The sequence below is a fragment of the Siniperca chuatsi genome, linkage group LG13 (genome assembly GCF_020085105.1).
Source record: "Siniperca chuatsi isolate FFG_IHB_CAS linkage group LG13, ASM2008510v1, whole genome shotgun sequence".
NCBI lineage: Eukaryota > Metazoa > Chordata > Actinopteri > Centrarchiformes > Sinipercidae > Siniperca > Siniperca chuatsi.
The window spans coordinates 12,884,081-12,906,371 of record NC_058054.1 but is presented as its reverse complement, the minus strand read 5'-3'; the positions used below and the strand labels follow the sequence as shown (position 1 = coordinate 12,906,371).

Sequence of the window (22,291 nt, the reverse complement as noted above, 5' to 3'; positions counted from 1 at the left end):
TCACAACCCATTTTAACAATTCTTTGAGCATTAATCAAAATCCCAAAGTAGCAAAAAGACAAGCCAAAACTCTACGGATTTAAACTTCTCGGCATCTCGTGCACATAAGGAACAAGGCACTTTGGCATTAGAGCCCATGCAGCCACTGACGTCCTCAAGATCCAGCACAGAGGCCATGTCGTGGAAGATGTTTGTACCTGCGACTCTACAGCCAGACGGGGCATGGAAGAGGCCCGCACACACAGGCCCCTCCCTAGAGGAAGCTCCAGTGGGGCTTCAATCCCCCTACTGCACTCGCCCACCTAGGTGGAGTACAGAAACAAGAGAGGAGGGCAAGAAGAGACAGAGCACCAATCAGGCTCGTCCTCGCCAGGACTGCCTCTATTTAATATACGAGATCCAGTTCAGGTGAGAGGAGGGCAGACAAGCCATTTCATTACTGAGGGTCATCTATCATAGCCATCACCATCCAATCAGAAGCCATTCCAGCCAAAAAACGGACAGATTAATAACTAGCAACAAGAAAACTGACTCCAAGGAGGAAAAGAAACAGTGTCAGGTTGTATTAGAGGAGCAAAGAGTGGAGAAGAAGAGCGAGAAAAGACAAGAAACAAAACAGTTCACAGGGAAAGATGGAATCCATATTTGAGCTTGGGGGTACATTCAATCATGCATGTTCAGGTCTTAATAGCTACACAAACAGAGCCACACAAATCTGTCAAGGGGCCGAACACATTCCTCTGCAAGAACAAACAAACAAAATATGTGGGTATTTCAGAATAATGTCATATCATTCATCTTGCAAGCAATGTAGACCAGTAAAACCAGACAGTATAGACACAGCAAAACATCAACAATCTGCCTTTGCTATTCCAACCTCCACAGGACTAAAAGACAGGAGCACAGAGAGCAGCGATGCAGTGCTCTGCAAGGCACTGAGAAAAGTCACAGCAACGTCATCCATTACAACATGTTTATACCATCTTTGTGGCGTTAAGCACTTAGATGAAAGTTGTGCTTTGTGAATGTTCAGAGTGAAAATCTGTGCTCTAAGACAGTGGTTCCGAACTTGGGGGTCGGGACCCCTGTTAGGTATCACAAGATGACTCTAAAGGGCAACACACATCAGCGGTGTATGACGTGCATCAAAACAAACGCATCCATTGTTTTCCATTTCCTTGTTTTTCTATCGACAAATCCCTGCTACTGAACTAGCTACTACTGGAACCCCCCCCCCGCACCCACGCCCAGACAGGTGCAAAAACACCCGCTGGTCACGGCTCTGTTTTGGATGATTATTTCATAATCAAGGGAGAATGTTTGTTCTTTGGTGTGTTTCATCAGAGGGCAGAAGTTCAGAGATTTTGTCTGTGAGTGTGTGATGTTGGGTAACTAATGCCTGGTGCAAGCTGCACTTTATGTTTGAAGTGGATTTACTTATTACTGAGCCCTCATCCACAGTAGGCTACTATTATCCTCGATCAGGGCTGGGTACTTAACCATGATGGATCGGCTGATATAGGAGCAGAATCATGTTTTTGTTGCACTGAATGCCTTTTTATACTGATGGTTGCCTATCACAGCATTTATGTAGTGTGTGTCTGTGTGGCACTGAGAAAGAGAGAGAGAGATCTTTTTGATATTAAAACGTGGCTTCAGACTGTCATCTGCTTGCTCAGGCTGTTTTTCTGTGTTATTCCAATTGCAGAAATTGGTCCTCAGTATTCGGCTAGTACTGTTACATTATCCGTAACAACTGCTTGTAAAATCTGAGTACCTGGCTTAGCCCTATATTATACCATGACAATTTCTTTTGTCTGGTGTAGTATAGGGATTGTGTGTTATGGCTGTCAATTGACGTGACATTCTGTGATGCCACAGATGTGTGTTGCACTTAAGGGGTTGTGAAATGAATAACAGGATAAGAAAGTGGCAAAAAAAACCAACATATTTATACTCTTTTGAATGTGACCTCTAAAAATTATTCAAAAACAATCTGAGAAAGAAAAATTGCTGTTTCATTTAACTGGTCACAACCTGTGACAAGTCAACAAAGCTTTGCTTTAAGGGGTCACAAGTTAAAAAGATTAAGAACCACCGCTTTAAGACATGCTTGTGGTATTCATGGCTGCATGCTCATGTTGATCCTCTTTCTTACCAGATTCTGCTGTTGACTAGCATCAACGTCAGAGCTTATGGGCTGCAAAAATAGTTCCTGGGGTGAGATGGGGCTCAAAGCCACAAAGCCTCCTCGGGTCCTGTATTGAGAACAGAGAGAAACAGTAAAACAAACACATAAAGAGAGACACGGGTAGAAATATAACAAATCTGCAGGTGTGCACAGACTCACAGGGCTGAGCCAGCACTGTGGGCCATCATCGGCAGCGTCTGGGTATTGGACAGAATGTCCTCGGGGAGGGTGGAGGCATCCAGACGCTTGAACATTAAGTTACTCTTCTGAAATGAGAGAAACAAAAACACAACAGATCAAATACAGGTACGAGGGCATTATTCCAATTTAATTTCCCATTGTTCAGGCCACATTTAAGAATATGAAAGGTGCAGGAAGGACAAATATCTGGTTAAAGTGGATTGAGTATTCTACACCCCAGAACTGACACAGCAACGTTGTCATATACAACACTGGGCGTGCACTTCTGGTGTTGTTGAGCCGGGGAGGGGCCAACTTTGAATGTTGTGTTTACAAACCACAACCGACAAATCCTACTCATTCTGCCTTTAAAAGGTAAGGTGATAACATTACAGCTATCATAGCTAAGAATTTAGAGTTTTGTTTTTTGTACATGTAATTGATCTAATTGCGCCTTAAATGTGTGCCAAAGTACTGTAGGAGGAAATTATAGCAGATCCCACGTGAGGATAGACATGGCTATCTTGTAACGATGGAATGTAAAATTTTATCTATGTATCTCTTTTCTTTAAATATATACTTGTAAAACAGGGTGAGAAAATGTATTGAGGTGCAAGAAAGTTCATAACAGCATGCAGAGCTGACCTGAGCTTCAAGTTGCTGCCTGAGCTTCTTGGCTTTGTTCAGTTTGAAGTAGTCCATTATCATCATGGAAGCGTAGATCTTCCCCACTGTCATGTCTGTATCTGTGAGGGCAGACACACTACATTAACTGTTACTGCTTGTCTCTCAGCAGTATATTGAGTAGTTCCTCCATAGCTAGAGCCAGACCTTTGTTGATAGGTACCAGCAGGTCCAAGTTCTTCTGGGGCAGATAAGGCCAAATGATACTGATCTCTCTTTGGAGTTCACTATCCAGAGCGATACGGTCCTCACCACCTGTGACAAACACACACATTCAGCCACTTTGGCAAATACAATATGTTATATTAATTCCACTAAAGCTGAAACGATTAGTCGATTAATCAATCTGTTAATTAATATTAAACAAGTATTTTGATAATCGATTAAGTCATTTTTCAAGCATAGAACCCAAACATACCTTTTGAAGAGCAATTTGAAGAACTCACCTCACTTTTTGACATTTTATAGACCAAACGACTAATCGATTATCAAAAAAAATCAAATCAGCAGATTAGCAAACTATAATGACAATAATCGTTAGTTGCAGCCCTAGATGCCATATCACAATCATGACATGATTATTGGTGACCCTGACCTCTAGCTATTTTGATATCCAAAGCTGTGCGGATGAGCGACATCAGGGTGGAGGTGAAGTGGACGGTCATGTCCTCATCTACAGGCATGTTCATCAACACCAACCTCTGAGAGACAACAAGGGACAGAAGACAGAAGGAGATCCAGTCATTCATTATCATAAATGGTCTATCACAGATGGTCTGCCAATACTTTCAACAACCTTTAAAAGGCACATGTACACACGTCATAATGTACACTAATTAGGTTCATATTTTCTAATTATTAGGTCTCTATACGTTTTCTTAAACAGAACAATAGTTGAACATTTGAAATTATTCACCAGAGATTTCCACAGTTTGACTCCGCACACTGAAATACACATCTGCTTTAATGTAGTTTGAGCAAACTGAGTTTTAAAATGAAATTTCCTTCTGTGATGATTATCATCTGATCTTAACACAAACAACTTCTGTAAAATTTCAGGTAATAATCTGTTTTTGGCTTTAAACATAACTAACAAAGTCTTGAATTCAACTAAGTCCTTCAGTTTTATTAACCTTGACCTGATAAACAGCCTGTCAACCTTATTTATAATTTGTATTGCTCTTTTTCGTAGCATATATACTGGATTTATATAAAATAGGATTTTACTTGAGCTTTCATTTCATCTAGCCCTAGCCTGTGTTTAGAAAAAAAAGTGATAATGTTTTCAGTACCTTATAGGCGATCTTAGCAGGACATTTTTTTCCCAAGCCCAGGGGTGGTGACATGTGTGTTAACATCTCATACATGGCAGTGTAGTGGATACGACCACTTCAGGGGCAAAATAGGTGTGATAAGTGAAGGGAGGCACAGAGAAGCAGAAGGTGGAGAGGTTAATGAAACATGGCATAAAACTCTAATATAGATGAAGACAAACAGCAAGTTCCCTTTTCAAGGTCTTCTACTTGTTATGCGGCATGAAACTTTTAGAACAATGTTTTCTTTTTCTGGCAAAACAAGTTGACTTTAGCACAGTGAACTTTAGATACGCTTTTTTTTAAACTTGTGTTAAACCTGACAGCTCATTGCACTGAAAAATGTAATAACATTTCACATGCTTTGATGGCCCTCTGCTGGATGAAGATAGAACATGAACGTTGATCAGGTCTGCTTGAAACAAAATAAAAATGTAAAAATGCAGCAGTAATAAGATCAAGTCTCACCATGCCAAACGATCATACTCCCCCCAGATGCGAACAAACTCGTCCAGGTGATGGGGACCCAGGATTGATGAGTCTCGTGTCAGGTACTCAAAGTTGTCCATGATCACAGCCACGAACAGATTTAGCATCTAAAAAAGGACATAAAAAAGATTTGAGAAGAAAAGCAGTGTGCAAGACAGCAGAAAAAACTGAGAAATATATAAGCAGAATGTTATTTTGGTCGAGTCCTGACCAGGAAGGAGCTGAAGAAGATGAATGAGACGAAGTAGCAGTAAGCAAAGTCAGTCCCACAGCCTCCCTCATGGTCTGGAGACATGGTGAGGGGGGCGATGGAGGGGTCTGGTTCACACTCCTGTCCCGACAGACATGAAAGCATAATCTCCTGCCAGGACTCCCCCGTCGCACTCCTGGTGGTTTAAACACGAACAAACGCCTAGTTGACATCAAATTAAGATCCATTTTTCCAAAAATCTAGAAATGAAAGAATTTAATTTAATTGTATCTTCTTGGAAGATATTTTTTAAGAGGCCCACCTGAAGAGCAGCATCAGCGCACTGAAAAAGGTCTTAAAATTGTTGTGTTGATTGATGTGACTCTCATCATTCAGCTTGATGTTTCCAAACACCTGCAGAAAACAGGTAGCTTCAGTAAAATAATTACTTTTGTTTATTTCATTGGATCCCCATTAGCTTCTACCATAGCATTTGTAATATTCCTGGGGTCCATACATTAGAAAAATGTCCAAATAAAACATTAAACATAAAAATAGGTAAAACAAAGCAGCTGATCGTAATATAACAGAATCAAATCAATACCACACACAACTATCAATAAAAAGAAATAAATGGTTCGAATGACCTCATATAATATGAACAAAATAAAGGCAAAGAATGCACCAAACAAGCTCATACAAATTACAATACACCTACATTTAAGCACACAAACATCTTTAAAATTCATGAAAACTAAGTCAACATCAGATATAAAACATGTCTATTCAGTCACAGTCTGCATATGTTTCTTAAGAGTAAGCACTCCATTCCACAGAAGCCCTGTACATAACTATGTTTTAAAAGTCTTGGCTCAAGGAATAACTAAAAGCTTTCTTAATGAAACCCAGCAGACTTCAACTGAGAGCTATGGCTGTCTGTTATGTAATTTGTGATATATTAGTGAAAGGATACCTGCATTCCAATTATGGCGTATATGAAGAACAGCATAGCAATGAGAAGACAGACATAAGGAAGAGCCTGTTGAGGAAGAAACAGCAAAGACAGTTGATTAAAATTCACCATAAAAGGCAAGCGTTTGAACTTTTTACATTGCCTGAAAAATATTATCATCATCCTTGTGTGAGGAATCAAAATGACAAGGAAGAAGAAGCTGATTGTAAAATGTCTGACCTTGAAAGATTGCACAAAGGTCCACAGCAGAATACGGATGGTGTAACCCTGTCTCAGCAGCTTGATTAACCTGGCTGCTCGGAAAAGCTTCAAAAAACTCATGTTGATGGTGTTCACCGACTGGGACACACGTGCAAATGGTTGGAGAGAGGGCGACACAAGAGAGGGAGGGAGGGGGAGAGTGGCAGACAGAAGGGAGAGACAGGATGTAAAACACAGATGGCGAAATTTATCACAACATGACTTAAGTTGTGTCTGGAGGCAGGGATCATAACACACAAGGGAAACTTGGAAAGAGAATGCTGCTCTTGAAGCTGACTATTTGTCTTTTTTTTCTAGGGTCACAACATTGTGAAAATGAATGGTGTCTTGGCAGTAACTTACCTGTAAATCCACAATTATCTCAGAGATGCTGCCAAGAACGGTGATGAAATCAAAAATATTCCAAGTATCTCGAAAGTAGTTCTGCGGCAAAAGAAAATGTTTTAAGTCATACGACTAAACATAGACAAATTCTTTAACATTGGAGCTAGATGTGATTTAAAATCGCTTCTGTCTTTGACTTATGTCTTCTTGTAATACTTACCACAAGTCCAAAGGCCATGATCTTGAGTATACACTCCAAGGAGAAGAGGACAGTGAAGGCTGTGTTAAGGTGTTTTAGGACTGTGTCGTAGGCTGTTGGGGCCGAGTGGTACTGAAGGAAAATGTAAAATAACACCATTGTTATTGATCCCTTTGAATTTACTGTATACATTTTGGTTGACATGACAACTACCTCCACACCCACTTTCAAAGTTCATAATGATGGATTTGCATGATTCAGTCCACAAATTTTGCCTACTTCACAATACTGAACACAATTGTCTAATGAATATTGAATGAATGAATTTCTGATATCTTAAGATTTGTGAGGAAAAGCATGGTCTTTGGTATGAAGTCTGGTGTCAATCAAATCTTGACGACAAACAAACAAACAAACATGAGCACTGTGGAAAGAATTGTGTGAGCTTTGTGGGTTTTTCATTGAAATGTTTTGGCATTTATGTCTCAAGTCTCAAATGTGACTGTTTCTTTAAACTCAGCAATAAAACTGATTTTTTTTTAAAAGAGTACCTGTTCTTAGGAAGGAAAGCTACAGTTTATTAAAACTTTATTTTAGTTTTATTTTAGTATTTTTGTTCCATCGGTTATGATAAAATTGTATTGACCAAAATAAGATAAGATCTGGGAACGCATCGCTAAAAATAAGTCCAACAGGGCAATAAACAAGACCAGACATGCTGTAAACAAGCCGAGTTTAGCCAGATTACCTAAACCTCTTTATTTGGAGGTAAAACCTAAAGTGAGTGCACCCAAAATGTTGCTCATAATCCCTAAATGCATAGAAAAAACAATGAGGGTGTTTGTACTAAACTGTAGTTTCCTTTAATTACCGCACATGGCCACATGCTGAAGAAAATAAAAAAGATGTTCTAAATGTTTATTGTCCTGAATAACTTGTCTCAAGCACGTTTTAAGTCTCAGCAAGTTTCATTGTCCGCCGTAACTCACAATTTGAAGCATAACATGACAAACACAAGTACAAATTTTTCCACTACTGAGCCCTGCTGTACAGAGTTCTTTACCTTCATCATGAGGACCACCGTGTTGAGAGCGATCATGACGAGCACTGTGTACTCAAAAGAGGGCGATGCCACAAAGTGCCAGAGTCTGTACTGGAAGGTTTGTCTGTTCTGGGGCATGTAGCGGGTCATTGGCTTGGCGCTGATGGTAAAGTCGATGCAAGCCCTCTGATGGACAGAAATTTAACAAAACATACATACAGAGACATTACATGAATACGTGTGAATGTATTTGTGTGTGTGTGTCTGCGTGTTGTTTATCATCATATGTTTCACCGCTCCACACCTCATTTTTCTCCAGACTGCACTCCTGAATCATCTTGTCGCCTTGCTCCTGGAAGGTGATGATGATCAAAGCCACAAAGATGTTGACAAAGAAGAACGGGAAGACCACAAAGTAGACCACGTAGAAAATGGACATCTCCATCCGGTTCCCTCTGCTCGGCCCCATGTTCTCCTCTGTAACATCGGTAGAGTGCTGCAGGACTCTAGCAGGAAAAAAAGATGGGAGAAAAGAGAGGTCATTTATCTTTTTTAGGCAATTAAGGCCATAATGTTGCAACATTTCAGTTTACTTACATTTTTATCCCTTAAGGGGAGACCCCCAGGTGAAAACAATTATTTCATGCACTGGTCAATTTTGAGATTTTGGGATATTTTGCTTCCATAACATGTCTTCTTTCAGACTAGTGGGAAAAAATATGTCCAAAATACACATTTAGGTGTTTATTTTAGTTCAGATTTCTGTTCTGGAAATGTATGCAAAAACAGCATATTTAATTGGATGGTGCATCATTTGCATATTTAAACATTTCAAAACTTATAATACAAAAAAATAAGTGTCTTAATATAAGTAATGAACAGGGGAAGTTTCATGGTGACATCTATTAGTTAAAGCTGTTCACCCTATTCACCTGTAGTGTCTTGGAATTTTACAATACATATCTTTAAAGGCCATTTTCACAAAATGAATTTTTTCTCATATTCTGAGTCAGAAATCTCTCTAAATTCACCAAATGTTCCAGTTTTATTCCTATCTATATTCTGAAGGTTTTTACAGAGGGGTTTGTTCATATATCATTCATAGCCTGATTTATATAGAATTTTATTTCTAACAACATGGCAAAAAATAGACTTTTTTTTTTTTAAAATCGCTGTTGACAGTATTATACGTGATAAGATTTATCCAAAATTCCCTCTGTAAAAACTTTTGACTCAACAAAATGAAACAAGAATTTTGAATCTGGCTTTATCCAATGTTCAGATTTCTGTTCTGGAAATGTATGCAGATTAGCACATATTTAATGATAGTCCCTCATTTGCATAGTTACATTTAAAATATCTATTACTTAATTTTTTTTACTCTAGTCACCTGGGGTGTCTCCCCTTAAACTTTTTTTTTTTTTCATTGCACTAACAGCCTATGAACTATATGAACTGTTCGTCTGAGTGAAAATCCACTTACTGAGGCCATCCCTCTCCAGTTGAGACAGTGAAAAGTGTGAGGAGGGCCCAGCAGACGTTGTCGTAGTGAAACTCGTGTCTCCTCCACTCTCTCCTCTTCACCTCCTTTTTGTCTCTGCTGTAGTCAATGTAGTAGCCTCTGTGGGGAACAGAGCAGCCCGGAGGTCATTGACTCACTTAATTCACTGATTAAACCAGCAGTTTTAATGAAGAGAAAGATATTAAAGCTTTTGTTATGTGAAAATATTACCCTCCCCTTGTACTATTAACTGGTGAATCTGATCTGCAGCCAATCGCAGGCCATCTGTATCGTGAGCTATTTGTATCAGGACTTTTGTATCAGAATTTGCCCATTGCTCTCTTATGTATGTCATAAAGGTCAGAAATGTTATGGTAATATTTATTAAATCTATTGATACTGAGTTGTTGTTGTATATGTTAAAGCTTTGCCAGAAAGTTCTGTAGAGGGGAGAAGTCATCATGTAGTTAGGTTTAGTACTGTAACTTTATTTTTTGTGCAGTTCATTTAATTTAGGTGTTTTGGTACTATTTTTAGCCGAGGCTGGTTGGTTTGTTATTTTGGCCAGGGTTTTCCCTGAAGTTCACTTTGAAGGCCAAGAAATAGTCCGGCACATATTGAGATTTAACATGTTAATTACTGAGCTGAGGGGCTGGTAGGCAAATTTTGTTACCTTTGGACAGAACCAGCCTAACTGTTTCCCCCCTGTTTCCAGTCTTTATGCTAAGCTAAGCTGCTGGCTGTAGCTTCATATTTACAGTACAGACACGAGAGAGGTATCAATCTTCTCATCTAACTCTCAGAAAGAAAGCGAAAAAAGCGTATTTCCTAAAACTATGTGTTCAAGCGTCCATATTTGACAATAAAAATAGTAGTAACGACGTAACTGTCATGTAGTGTGGCAGTATACTGTGGATTGGATCCATGGAGGATTTTCAGGTATATATTTATTCCATTAACTCATATACTGTACTTTAGTGGAGTATTTCCATTTTCTGCTACTTTATACTTCTACTCCACTACACTTCAGAGTAATTTTACTTTTGGTACGTTAAGGATATTTTAATGCAAATACTTTTGTACTAATTCAAGTCAAAATTTGAATGTGGGGCTTTAACTTGTAACAGAGTATTTCTACACTGTGGTATTGCTACTTTTACTTAAGTAAAAGATTTGAGTACTTTTCCCCCCGCTGGTTTAGATATATCTACTTACTGGCATTCCTTCTCTGAATTCATGGAGCTGTCAGTGCAATAGAAGAACTTCCCCTTGAAGAGTTGCACCGCAATGACAGCAAAAATGAACATGAAGAGCTGGTACACAATAAGGATGTTGAAGACGTTCTTCAGAGATGTGACCACACAGTCAAAAACAGCCTGCAGAGAAGAAAGACAAGAGGGATGGCAAAGAAAGCGCAATCTGTCAAATATGTGAAATAACACCAAAAACCAAACTACTGGAGAGAGTTTGAAAATGTTTACATCGTACCTTGAGTTTAGGAAGCCTCTTGATGGTTTTAAGAGGCCGCAGAACTCTCAAAACTCTGAGAGACTTTATTGTCTTGATGTCTCTGCCTTTGTTGTTTCTGTTGACATTGAAAAACAGTACTTAGGAAAATAGTTGTACACTCAGACTAACACACAAGGACACATGGCATAGACATATTTAAAACAGTGAAAAAGAAAAAACACAGAAAAAGAAAAATGTCAACACAAGTGCATATCAAAAAACACAATGAAACACAGAACTTCACCTTGAGTGTGTTTGTACGGAGTCCAGCAGCTGTCACAGGTAAAAATGTTGATAATTGGTGCGATTTGTACCCTTGAGTTAATTATTTGTGAACAAAACTAGTAATACATTCGCTTGCATTTATAATTTGTGGCCTCAAAGCATGAAATTACGCTTTAAAAAGAATTTTATCCCATCACGTTAGGCTAATAGTATAAAGTTATTATAGGTTAGAAGTTTTTCAGTGTAGCACTGCTCTCTGAACTGAATTTATTCTCTCAAGATCAGTGTTAAAGGTGGGGTATGCTATTATAATCCACTCTGGGAAACTATCTCGTCCTCCCCTGCTAACCCATAACCTAGCTAACGTTAGTTATATCACTTGCTGTGCCGTTGTTTGCTCTATATCATGGTATTGGATTTCTCCAGAATCGGATACCCCGCCTTTAAATTATAGCATTCATTCAGTTTGTCCTTGTCCATGTATTAAACCCAAGTATGAGCTGTGTGTGTAGTAAAGTTTCATTTTGGTTTTGAACTGAGATACCTGGATATACACACACACACACACACAACGATGTCTTATCTGTCATTGTTCCATTTTAAACATTTGAGGAAACAAATCAGGTAATATGACGGTATAAATCTTTAATTAGAGGACAGAAGTGACTTATTAGTGTGCCCAAATGATCAAACATTTTACCCCTGATATCTGTCGGGCTCTGCAGTTTGGTGAGCTTTAGAAAACAAAAAACATACTGAATACAAAAAGGAAAAATGATACATGAAAATAAAAGATATGACGAGTTTATGGGAGAAGTTTACATTTAGTGTGACTGAAATTTTTACCCCATCACATTCCTGGTAGCCCCAACAGTGACAAAATCCACAGGAACAACATAGAAAAATTGAGGCATAAAGAGAGATACACCGTGAGCAAAGCTCAGAGGATCACAGCTATATTCACAACAATGAAATTAACATACAATATGGTCCTCTACAGTACAACAAAAGGCACAAAAGCTTCAGTAAGTTATCGGTCATGCTCATGCTGGGAACGGCAACAAAGAAATAGTGTAGAAGCTTTTTAACATCAGTCATGACACACTCCACCCATGTGTAAACCCCAAAATTACCAGAAATCCATTTTTTCCTGTTGTCGTAGGACCATAGTGACAGTTAAATCTAAATTACACAGTGTACAGGACCATGCATGTCTCAATGTTTGCGGTTTGAGATGCCCTGCAGTTATTTTGAAGCTGCAAAAAGTGTCTTTGAGGGAAGGTCGTTTATAACAATACAGTATGCTCAGAAAATGATTTGCTGCAGTGAGTCAGTCATTAGTCATCAGCAGGCAGCAATATATAGTGACTCACGTTAGAGCAAAGGCAATCAGAGCTCCCACCACCACAATGAAGTCCAGGATGTTCCACATGTCTCGGAAATAAGAGCCATCATGCAGAATGAGACCCTGGTCTATCATCTGGAGGACAAACACACATCCACATAAAGTGAACAGATTAAATACACAGGGACAAAAAACACCTGAGCAAATCTAGTTTAGAGTTAAATTCTTTAAAAGTGTGATTGATGTCAAAGTGGAGAAAAGATGTTTCAGCTACCCACCTTGATGATCATTTCAAAGGTGAACACTCCAGTGAAGACATAATCAAAATAACGGAGGACCTGGATAAAAAATACAAATTAAAAGTTATTTTTAAAAAAAAAAAGAAGACTTTTCTGATGCCGCATACTCATTTTGCATCATTCTGGCACACACCCAAATCCATACTACACACATAGGTATACCATTGAATTGTAATAAAAAAAGTTACAAAATCATAATAACCATTTTATGCTAACAGGAAATTATTCAGTATTTACAATGTATGTCAGACATCAATAAAATTGAAGCCTTTGAATGTCTTTGCCAACTAAACTTTACAAAGAACACAATGTCTTCTAGGATTTGATACTTTGTTTTCCAAGATCTTTCTGGAGCTGTTTCACCACCAACCACAATTTATATAAATATTTGCAGCTGTGAGAAGCTGCTCCATTTCATTTGTGCATTGCATACTTTATTTTGTCACTTTTCCAGTGTAAAGACAAGACACTCAAACTTGTTTAGAATTAATATGGATTTGGGACACACTGCGAGTAGTACAGCTCTGAAGTACATAAAACTCCTTGGTCCCATCCAGTCAGAGGCAGTGAGCCTGTAATCGTTTGGTTGGCATGCCTCTTAAACCTTAAAAGGATGCCGCTGCCTTTAAATAAACCTTTTATAATAGCTTTATTTGTATAACACTTTTCAATTCAGGTAACTGTGGTTTTCAGTCTAGACCTTGAAATGGCTGGCAAGCAGCAGTTTGATATCCAGTGTTTTATCTCAGCAAGGTACTTGTAAAGGGTTGCTTTGTTAGACTGGTTGCCGGGAATGACTGGAATATAGAGCTGTGTGTCACTGGCACAACAGTGAAACTGGACATTTGCAGATGATGTCACCAAGAGGGAGCATATAGATTAATAGAATGGGACTGAGAATTGAACCCCGGGAACACTATAGAGCATATTTGTGGGGGATGAAATGCAGCCAGCCCTAGTCAGAAACAGCTACTAGATGGGTAAGACCTGAACCAGTTTAAGGCCAGCGATTCCTCCCCACCTTTCTAGTCAATGAGCATGTTATGATAAACTGTGTTGAAAGCAGCACTGAGAACTAGAATAGAGAGCCCTCACTAGCATCTTCAGCCAACAGAAGGTCATTACAGACTTCAAGAGCTGTCTGTTACAGCTGGTAAGCCAGACAACGGGGAAAGACCCAAACAGACAAACTAGACAGCAGGTGCAGTTCAATAACATTTAATAGTCAAACTGAAAACTTAGTTATGATGCCGGCAGGGAACAAAAAGGTAGTGTACGAGTGGCCAACAAATCCGAAAGAGAAGGCAAAACAAAACTAAGGGCGGCTGAGAAGTCCAGGTAAAAAGCCAACTGAGAAATGATTCCAACTAAAGTCCAAACAAAGAATATTCCACCAAGAATCCAAAGGAGCCTGGTAACGCAGAACACGTGAAGAAACACTGGAAAAACACAGGGCTGGACAGAAGAGCAGCGCAGGCCTGGAGGATGACCAGATGTGTAATGCAACTCAAGTGGTTGGCAATGAAGAAGGCAAAAACCCTTGAGGTCGAACAGGATGCCGGCAGCGAAGACAGAAGGCCTCTGGTGGCCAGCGGCAAAGAAAGCCCCTTGGGAGGCTAGCAACATGGCTGGAGAGCAGGACTGGAGGCCGGAGACAGGCAGAAGAGACGGCGGAGCCAGTTATGCCAGGAACAGCAAGCAGTGCAGAAAGTGGACACAGTTGCAGCTCTGCAGGAACAAGGGTCAGCAGGTTGCTCAGGGTGTTCGGGAGACAGCTACAGCTCCAGAACAGACGACAACAGGAGACTGCAGAGGCTCAGCAGGATCCAGAGACTGCTGCAGGTTAGCCTCAGCAGATTGCTGCAGCACAAGAATTGGAACGGGAAGCAGTAGCAGCTCAGCAGAAACAGGGAATTGCTGCTCAAGAAGTGGTGATTGAAGCAGCACAGGGGCCGAATTCAGCTACATCACCTCAGGGACAGGAGTTTGCTGCAGCTCAGGTTTAGCGGGTTGCGGCGGCCCAATTGGGACATGGCTGTGACGCAGGAACTGGTAACCTCCAGGCTGCCAACTGGAGCTCAGGAGCTGGCCGGACCACAGACTGGGGACCACGCAGGACTGATGAGGGCTCCGCTGGGCGGCAATGAGGACGAGCAGCAGTAACGACAAGCAGCTGCGCAGCGGTGACGCACAATGTTAAACAGGAACAGGCTGAGGTGCAGGCTGGCTAGCAGGCTGGAGACCGAGCTGGTGGAGGACTGAGGGCCTGGTGCTGAGGCTTGGGGAGTACAGAGAAAGTCCATGAGGAACTTGGGAATAGAGTCCCTCAGCCAAGGCTGAGAGAACAATCTCCCGTGGGCCAGGGTGTAGATTGCCTCTCTGATAGTCCTCAACCGCCTTCCTCCACATATCCCCATGGCACTTCAGGTCACAAATTAATTTAAAAAGCTCATCTGATATCGTGTCTGCTGGGTCCATTATGGTCAGATTGTACTATTACGGCTAGTAAGCCAGACAACAGGGAAAAGACTCAAACACAGACAAACTAGGCAGAGCAGGTGCAGTTCAATAATATTTGATGAGTCAAACTGAAAATTTACAGTGATGAGGTAGGCAGGGAATAAAGGTAGTCCGTGAGTGGCAAACAAATCCGAAAGAGAAGGCAAAACAAAATAACTAAGGGCGGCTGAGAAGTCCAGGTAAAAATCCAACCAAGAAATGATTCCAACAAAAGAAGTCCAAACAAAGAATAATCCACCAAGAATCCAAGGAGCCTGGTAACGCAGAACACAGGAAGAAACACTGGCAAACCACCGGGTTGGGGAACAAACACAGGGCATATGGTACAATGACGATCTGACGCTGAACAAAGGAAACAGATAGACTTAAATACACTCGAGTAGGGGTAACAACAAGATACAGGTGAAACTGATCAGATAATCAAAAATGGCGGGAAAGGTAAACAGAGAAGAAGAAAAAACTACACAACACATAAGGGAAGAATGCTTACCAAAATAAAACAGGAAATAACAGAACATAGACCCTTAAGCCATGACATTTCTGTGAAGGGATTGAAAACCAGACTGGAACAATTCGAATAAATTATTATCTTTCAAATGTGGTACTAATTGTTTGAATACAGCCTTTTCTAGGATCTTAGATAAAAATGAGAGTTTTGAAACAGGTCTGTAGTTATCCAGAGTTGAGGGATCTAAATTGGGTTTATTGGGTTAAATTTATAGGATGAATCAGTGTGTTTATAAGCAGTGTCTAACTGTAGCTCTAGGTAACCAACATTATTACAGAAATGGATAAATAGAAATAAGCAAGGATGCTACAAGATATTCTGATTCCTCTGACTTCCTCTGGATCCCTTGAATCATTTGGCGAATTATGTGCTGTTTGGTGCTGTAAGTTCTGAGTGCCCAGAAAAAACAGGGATTTTATATTACATTCTCATTAAGTTGCAGGACTCAAGACAGAAGACAGATTTTAAAAAGAATGGCAAAAATCGGTACAGCAGAGGGGGAGATATCCTGACTTTAAGTCGCTCGTATGGGTCAAGCTCCAAAATCACTGGATACTACATTTCCCATAATGCAACTTAACAGCATCTTTTGTTAGACCCTCCATGCCCAGTAAACTCCCATGTCTTTCAAACTCCACAACTTAGTTTGTAATGCAGGCCTTCTGTCATGTCTGCCAGCCCAAGACAAAATGACACGATCAGGGTTTTTCTCTCAGACTTTAAAATCTCCTCCCCTCAGACTACATGATACAACTATTTTTTACTTGTGGAGTAGAACTAACTGGTTGAAAGTTTCCAGTGTGTTTACTCTCTGACCACACCCAGCATCACTGATAGGTGTGGTTGAGTGTGGTTCAGAAATGTGCTCATCAGTCCTGCCTGGTCCCTGTAACCACACCCAGCAGTGACGTCACAGGGTCCTGAAGTCCACCTGCACATCACTGCGGCATGGCGAGAAGTTAAACCACTGATTTTCAGGGGGTGTTAAGTTACTCTTTACATTCTTGTGTTCTCCTTCAACAGCAGTACAGTGACCAAAAGACATTTTTGGATTAGGATAATTTATTTCAAACACATTTAAAATGTGACTTTGTGTGTCCTTAGTGTGGATCTTAACTCTGTCTCTCTCACACTAAAGCCAAATACAGTGTTGATTTTACTAGTTTGTGCTTATTTGGTTACTCTTGACACTTTCCATGATGCTGAGTTGTGAAAAGCTGTGAAAAACAAACTGCACAGCTATTTCCCAGGCAAAGCTGCTGATTCTCACCTTGTATGTGCGTGAAACCAAATGTGTCACGACACATTGTTGCTGACACAGTGTTATGTCAACTTGAGATCAAACAGTAAACCTGAAAGCTAAAATTTCATCAGTAGTATTTTAGAACAAGTGAGTTTATATTTTCAATTCATTCTTTTAGTCTTATGGAAATAATTGCTTCTTTGAGGATAAATGTCTGTAAAATATGGACCTAAACTAGCAGGTTACTGCTAACTGGAACACTGAACACTGAAACTTACATGAGTTACATTGGCCAGTGGTCAGTGTAACACCATCAGATTGCATCAGTGGGATGTCAATGATTGTAAGCCGTTGTATCACTTAGAATAATTTAAGACTGCTGAATAAATCAGATGACACTTCAGACCACTGCTTCTTTAAAGTGTCAGTGCACTTCATATGAAGTGCTTTTCACATACATTGAAAAGCACAACTCACCTACATTGCACTGCTGTATAACATTTTAGCACTGGTAAAGGGTTCTTGTTAAAGTGACATCAAACTCATCATCAGTCTCATCAACTTCATTCATTCAAATTTAGATTATGAATAAAACCATTTATTCATGATCTCACTTTATGAGAGATGTATTTTGATCTCACCTTGTTTCTGTCTGAATTGGTACACACGGGGTCCTCAGCAGCCAGTGCAATGCTGCTCGCCACGATCACGAGGAGGATAGTCATCTCAAAGTAGCGTAGAGTGACCACATAGTGACAGATCCTCCTGATCCTGCGGATCAACGAAGGGAAAGATATTAATTGTTGGTTGATGGAAGAGAATACACAAAGAACCCAAAAAAAGGAAAGCCTTGTCGAGGCAAAGATGTTTTAAATAAAAATTAGCACTACTGAATTTAATTTGATATCAGTGATTTAGTGGATTTTGTAGTATCTTACGGGTTGGAGGCCTTGAAGATGAACATGCTGTCTGGAGCTACACGTTTGGGAGGAATTGGAGGTTCCTCCTCCTCTGTCTCATCCTCTTTCTGGTCAGTCTCGTATGCCTCCAACTCTTTACTGTTCACTAAAACCCAGACAGATGTGCAAGAGGAGAGAAAAAAATGTTTTATGACGAAGAAAGAACAATGTGACTCACCGGCACAATGGATTCATCAAAAAAAGACTCCAAGTCTGGCACTCTCATCAGATGTCAGAAACACCTACGGTGATCCAGAGTGATACTAAATCCCACTTTATGATGTACAGTAAAGGAGTGTGACTGCAGCGAGAAGTGATCACAGTGCTACCTGTCATGGGCGTGAGCTCCAGCAGCGGTTGTGAAGACATTTCAATGGCCACGCTTCCCTCCAGGTTGGACTTGTTACGTTTGATGGAGACCGGGTGGTTCTCAGACTCGATGGCCCTCACAGTGAACTCTGTGGCCTCTAAAGCGGGCTCCACTGGGATGTTCTGGCACAGGGACTCATACTGGTCTGTGTGCCCGCTTTCACCCTGCTCTGACCAGGTACAGTCCATCAGCTGCTCACACTGAGGAGGGTCAGGAATGTCGGCACCGGGCAGAGCAGCTCTGAAATGGGGAAGAAAAGATCACTGAGCTTAAATCAGTACAACACAACATAGCTATGTTATGATGTGGAAATCTTTCCTGTAGAAAGAACTGTGCAAAAGCTCTGGTAATAATGAACTCTTATATATTTGTACCATCCTTTTCTTGTTGTATAATTATCTGATAAAGATTCATTTAATCTGAAATGTGACTGGATTTTACCCCTCGAGAGAGGATCCTAGCTGTTTTTGCTACGCTATACTATTTGCTATGCTACGCCATGGCTCTATTGATGGCAAAGTCAGTCGCTCAACCACTTTAGTCCACTTGTCCAACAACTATTGGATGGATTGTCAAGAAATTTGGTACAGACATTTGGTACCCCCTCAGGATGATTTGTGATAACTTCGGCAACCCCCTGATTTTCCATCTAGCACCATCATCAGGTCAAACTTTCAATCTGTCTGGAGTGCCTTGGTAGCCAAATGGCACGTCACTGGTTAGACTTCAGCAGCTGACCTTTGTTGCATGTCGTGAGCCTCTCTCTCCTGATTCTAAAAGAAGAGACGTGGGACAAAACCCACAGTCCTCGCTCTGAGCAACAATGGCTTCTAAAGTTCATGTGAAGCGATATGAGGCCTCGGCAGTTAGATGAAACAAGTGGATATCTTTGATATCTTTGAAGTCGTTGCATTACTATCCCTTCACCACAGCTCAGCAAAGAAACACTGTCCAAGGAAGCAAAAAGGGGGATTTTGTCATAAAACGACAGAAACTTTGGAAAATACACACTTGATTTGTCTAACCCAGACTTCTGAAGCCTCATGTAATTCAACTGAATTACAGTAGTAATGCATTTTGGCATGAAAGATGGATTTTGTCCCCCATCTCCTCCATTGAAGGGAACTTGTCTCAGCCAGGATGTACAGGCAGAATGGTTACAGTAGCTAATAACTTTTTCAATGAACATATGGGAGGCAACATTTTAAAGCGCTTCTACCTATTAAGGTAGAAACTATATAAATGCAGTCAATTTACCGTCTCTCGGGGGAAAATATCCAGTGACATTTCAGTTAAAATGACCTTTACCAGATAATTACAAACAATGAGAAAAAGGATTAAAAATAAGGGTAAAAATATGCTTTGACTTCATGAGAGAGTGTTGAACCTTATAATCTCTTTTTGGAAATGTCTCATCAAGGAATACAGCCTTACCTTCTACAATCTTCTCCAACTTCTGCATATGGGTTAATGATGGATGTTCCACAATCATCTTGGACTGACCCTCCTTCTCCCTCTGATTTTTCTCTCTCCTCTCTTTCTTCCTTCTCTTCCCTCTCATCCAGTATCTTCCTCTCCTGGCTGAGTGACCGCCTGACTTGCAGCACCTCATGTGGCGTCTGGGTACAGTCCAGACTCTTGGCTTCAGTGCGAGCCTCGCGGTGACGGTGCCGTCTGTGTCGTGCCCCTTCGTCCGGCCCCTGACTTGGTCTGAACTTGCGGGCCATCCTGTGCCTGCCCCCGCATGTGTTCCGGTGGTTAGCTAATCCTGTTTTCTCCTCATTTAGGTTTACGAGAGGCTCAGCCACTGGAGGCTCAGGGATGGGGATGGAGACGGACATCGGGGGCTCGGGGAGGGGCATCCCCACAGACATGGGAGACTCAGGCAGGTGAGCCGGGCTGGCCTCTGGGGAGAGCGTGGGGCCATGGTGGGCAATGGTGGGAGTTTCGGCTGTGTCCTCCGTAGGGCTGCTAAACAGCTCCTCTCTACTTGCCATCTGGCGACGTTTGCGTAGCTGGTTGGCTCTTTGCTCCCACACTGACATGTTAACCTTTCGCCTCCTCTCGCGGCGGTTGGAGAAGGCGTTGGAGCTATTGAGGGGCTGTTCATCTGCGGCCCCTGTTGCACTCTCGGGCTCCTCTGGGAAGTTTGGTCGGCCTCGGTGGATGGCTCGTTTCCTGTATAGGTAGGGTCTTCTCCTCCCACTAAGGACCACAAGATATTGCATATCAATATGGTCCAGCAACAGGCCCAAAGTGAAGGAATTGGTGACAAGAAACATCAAGACTAGTGTCTATTAAGCATACCAGTTACATAAAAGAATATTCAAACAAATTAAATAAAAGTTGTAAGAAAAGGACAGACCTTTTCTGTGAATTTATAATTAGTTGATTAGTAACACAAAATAATTCCCATGAAAAATGTGCAAGATACTTCAAGCTAAAAAATACAAATACTGTACATCCAAAAAATGAAAAAATGAAGATACCTGAGAGGACTGATCAAAAGAAAAAGAGAAAAACAAAAACCACAAGAACAAAAAAGGTAAGGTGCAGGATTTAAGTACAAACAGTGTAACAGTGAAAATAATCTCAGTAATTGAGTAGAAAAACTCAAGGGAGAAATTCTGTGAGACAGAGATGCATACAATTATACTTACTGGTATTCAGATTCTTTTGTTGTCCATGTAATCAATGAGTGATTATTTGAAAACAACACATTAGTGTTTTACAACATACACAGAACATTTGTTGTGGCACAGAACAAAATATGTAAAGCGGACGCAAACTGTGGGTGGAGGTTATCCAGTTTACGCAGGTTTAGAAGGGACTGAAAACAGTACTTTAAGATTAATAATGTAAAGATTTCATTCAAGGGAGCACTCAATTTTATGGCCACTAACATCAAATATTATTCTTTATTGAAGGTTAAAGGTGCAAATTTCTTCCAAAGCTGACAGAATGTGCGCAACATTTTGGTCAGTGCCACATAACAGGCATAAAAACAAGACAACGTGATGGAACCAGCAAAACACGGTAATACACATCAAAATCAGCATCTTGATAGCTGCAACACATACAAGACTAACATTCAAATATGTAACAGACAAATGATACATTCAGAGTCACAGCTACAGAGTCTGAGTCTGTGCAGTTACCTGTCATTGTATGTAGATTATTTGCCTTTTGTCTCACTTTGTGGAGTTAAACTGTATATACATTATTTGCTTTTGTCTTTTCTCTAATGCACTTTGTAACTTTGTTAAGCAACCTGGCATACAAAAATAAAAGTTTATTGTTATTATTATTACATGATTTTAGGGAGTTTGAAGGACCCACCATAATTTCCCCAGGGATTTTGCATGTTTAACTACCAATCACGTAAACATATATATTATTGCCTGCAGTAATAAAAATGTTTGATTTGCTGCCTTCAAGTAGACAATGGTGTAGTCCATTTAGATATGGTATAAAAATCAGCTTGCAGAGACTTACTGTAAAACACCTGGAATAAGTAATTCTTCACAGTGAACATTTAGTCGTTCATGTATTTCTTTTGCAGAAGTTATTTTCGGCAGTGTAGTTGCGAGCATAAATAGTTTTTAAAACACTTTCTTGTTGGTGTTATAGCAGGTGTTTTTGGGGAACTTCCAACATTCAAGACCTGATAATCTGATACAGAAAAGCAAAACCTCTTTAATTCAAGAACCAACAAATTCCACATTGACCTTTTCGCAATAGCTATAATTTGTCCGAATTAGATGTTCCAACAATTTAGCCTTTGATTGCATCAACAAGGTGAAGCTTTGTTCTAAACAACTGTTGTACTCAGGTTCATTACCACACAATGATATTCTAATATGCTGACGAGAAAAACATAAGCCAGCCAAAAAAATCACTGAGATGAATTGCTTATGTCAAGTAAGATTGATTTTCATGTTGTAAGGTCTACCTGATAAGCAGGAA

The 22,291-nt window shown here is 40.4% G+C and overlaps 1 protein-coding gene across 7 annotated transcripts in view; it reads right to left on the bottom strand.

The window, feature by feature from the left end:
• Window positions 1-22,291, bottom strand: part of cacna1eb (calcium channel, voltage-dependent, R type, alpha 1E subunit b) — a 65,931-nt gene that overhangs the window by 3,175 nt on the left and 40,465 nt on the right. For 3 of the 7 annotated variants that reach the window (XM_044220539.1, XM_044220540.1, XM_044220545.1), the window contains 27 exons: window positions 20,815-20,823; window positions 19,760-20,530; window positions 18,285-18,565; window positions 17,935-18,061; window positions 17,638-17,767; window positions 12,705-12,764; window positions 12,455-12,561; window positions 11,928-11,939; window positions 10,836-10,932; window positions 10,563-10,723; window positions 9,330-9,467; window positions 8,151-8,352; window positions 7,868-8,032; window positions 6,826-6,936; window positions 6,624-6,704; window positions 6,240-6,359; window positions 6,021-6,086; window positions 5,370-5,461; window positions 5,069-5,243; window positions 4,837-4,964; window positions 4,348-4,444; window positions 3,651-3,756; window positions 3,203-3,310; window positions 3,017-3,117; window positions 2,351-2,457; window positions 2,159-2,258; window positions 198-302 (listed from right to left, as the gene is read on the bottom strand). In XM_044220539.1, the coding sequence (XP_044076474.1) occupies window positions 198-302; window positions 2,159-2,258; window positions 2,351-2,457; window positions 3,017-3,117; window positions 3,203-3,310; window positions 3,651-3,756; window positions 4,348-4,444; window positions 4,837-4,964; window positions 5,069-5,243; window positions 5,370-5,461; window positions 6,021-6,086; window positions 6,240-6,359; window positions 6,624-6,704; window positions 6,826-6,936; window positions 7,868-8,032; window positions 8,151-8,352; window positions 9,330-9,467; window positions 10,563-10,723; window positions 10,836-10,932; window positions 11,928-11,939; window positions 12,455-12,561; window positions 12,705-12,764; window positions 17,638-17,767; window positions 17,935-18,061; window positions 18,285-18,565; window positions 19,760-20,530; window positions 20,815-20,823 (3,757 nt within the window). The remainder of the gene's footprint in view (window positions 1-197; window positions 303-2,158; window positions 2,259-2,350; window positions 2,458-3,016; window positions 3,118-3,202; window positions 3,311-3,650; window positions 3,757-4,347; window positions 4,445-4,836; window positions 4,965-5,068; window positions 5,244-5,369; window positions 5,462-6,020; window positions 6,087-6,239; window positions 6,360-6,623; window positions 6,705-6,825; window positions 6,937-7,867; window positions 8,033-8,150; window positions 8,353-9,329; window positions 9,468-10,562; window positions 10,724-10,835; window positions 10,933-11,927; window positions 11,940-12,454; window positions 12,562-12,704; window positions 12,765-17,637; window positions 17,768-17,934; window positions 18,062-18,284; window positions 18,566-19,759; window positions 20,531-20,814; window positions 20,824-22,291) is intronic. The other 4 variants (XM_044220543.1, XM_044220544.1, XM_044220542.1 and 1 more) reach the window with 3 other exon arrangements.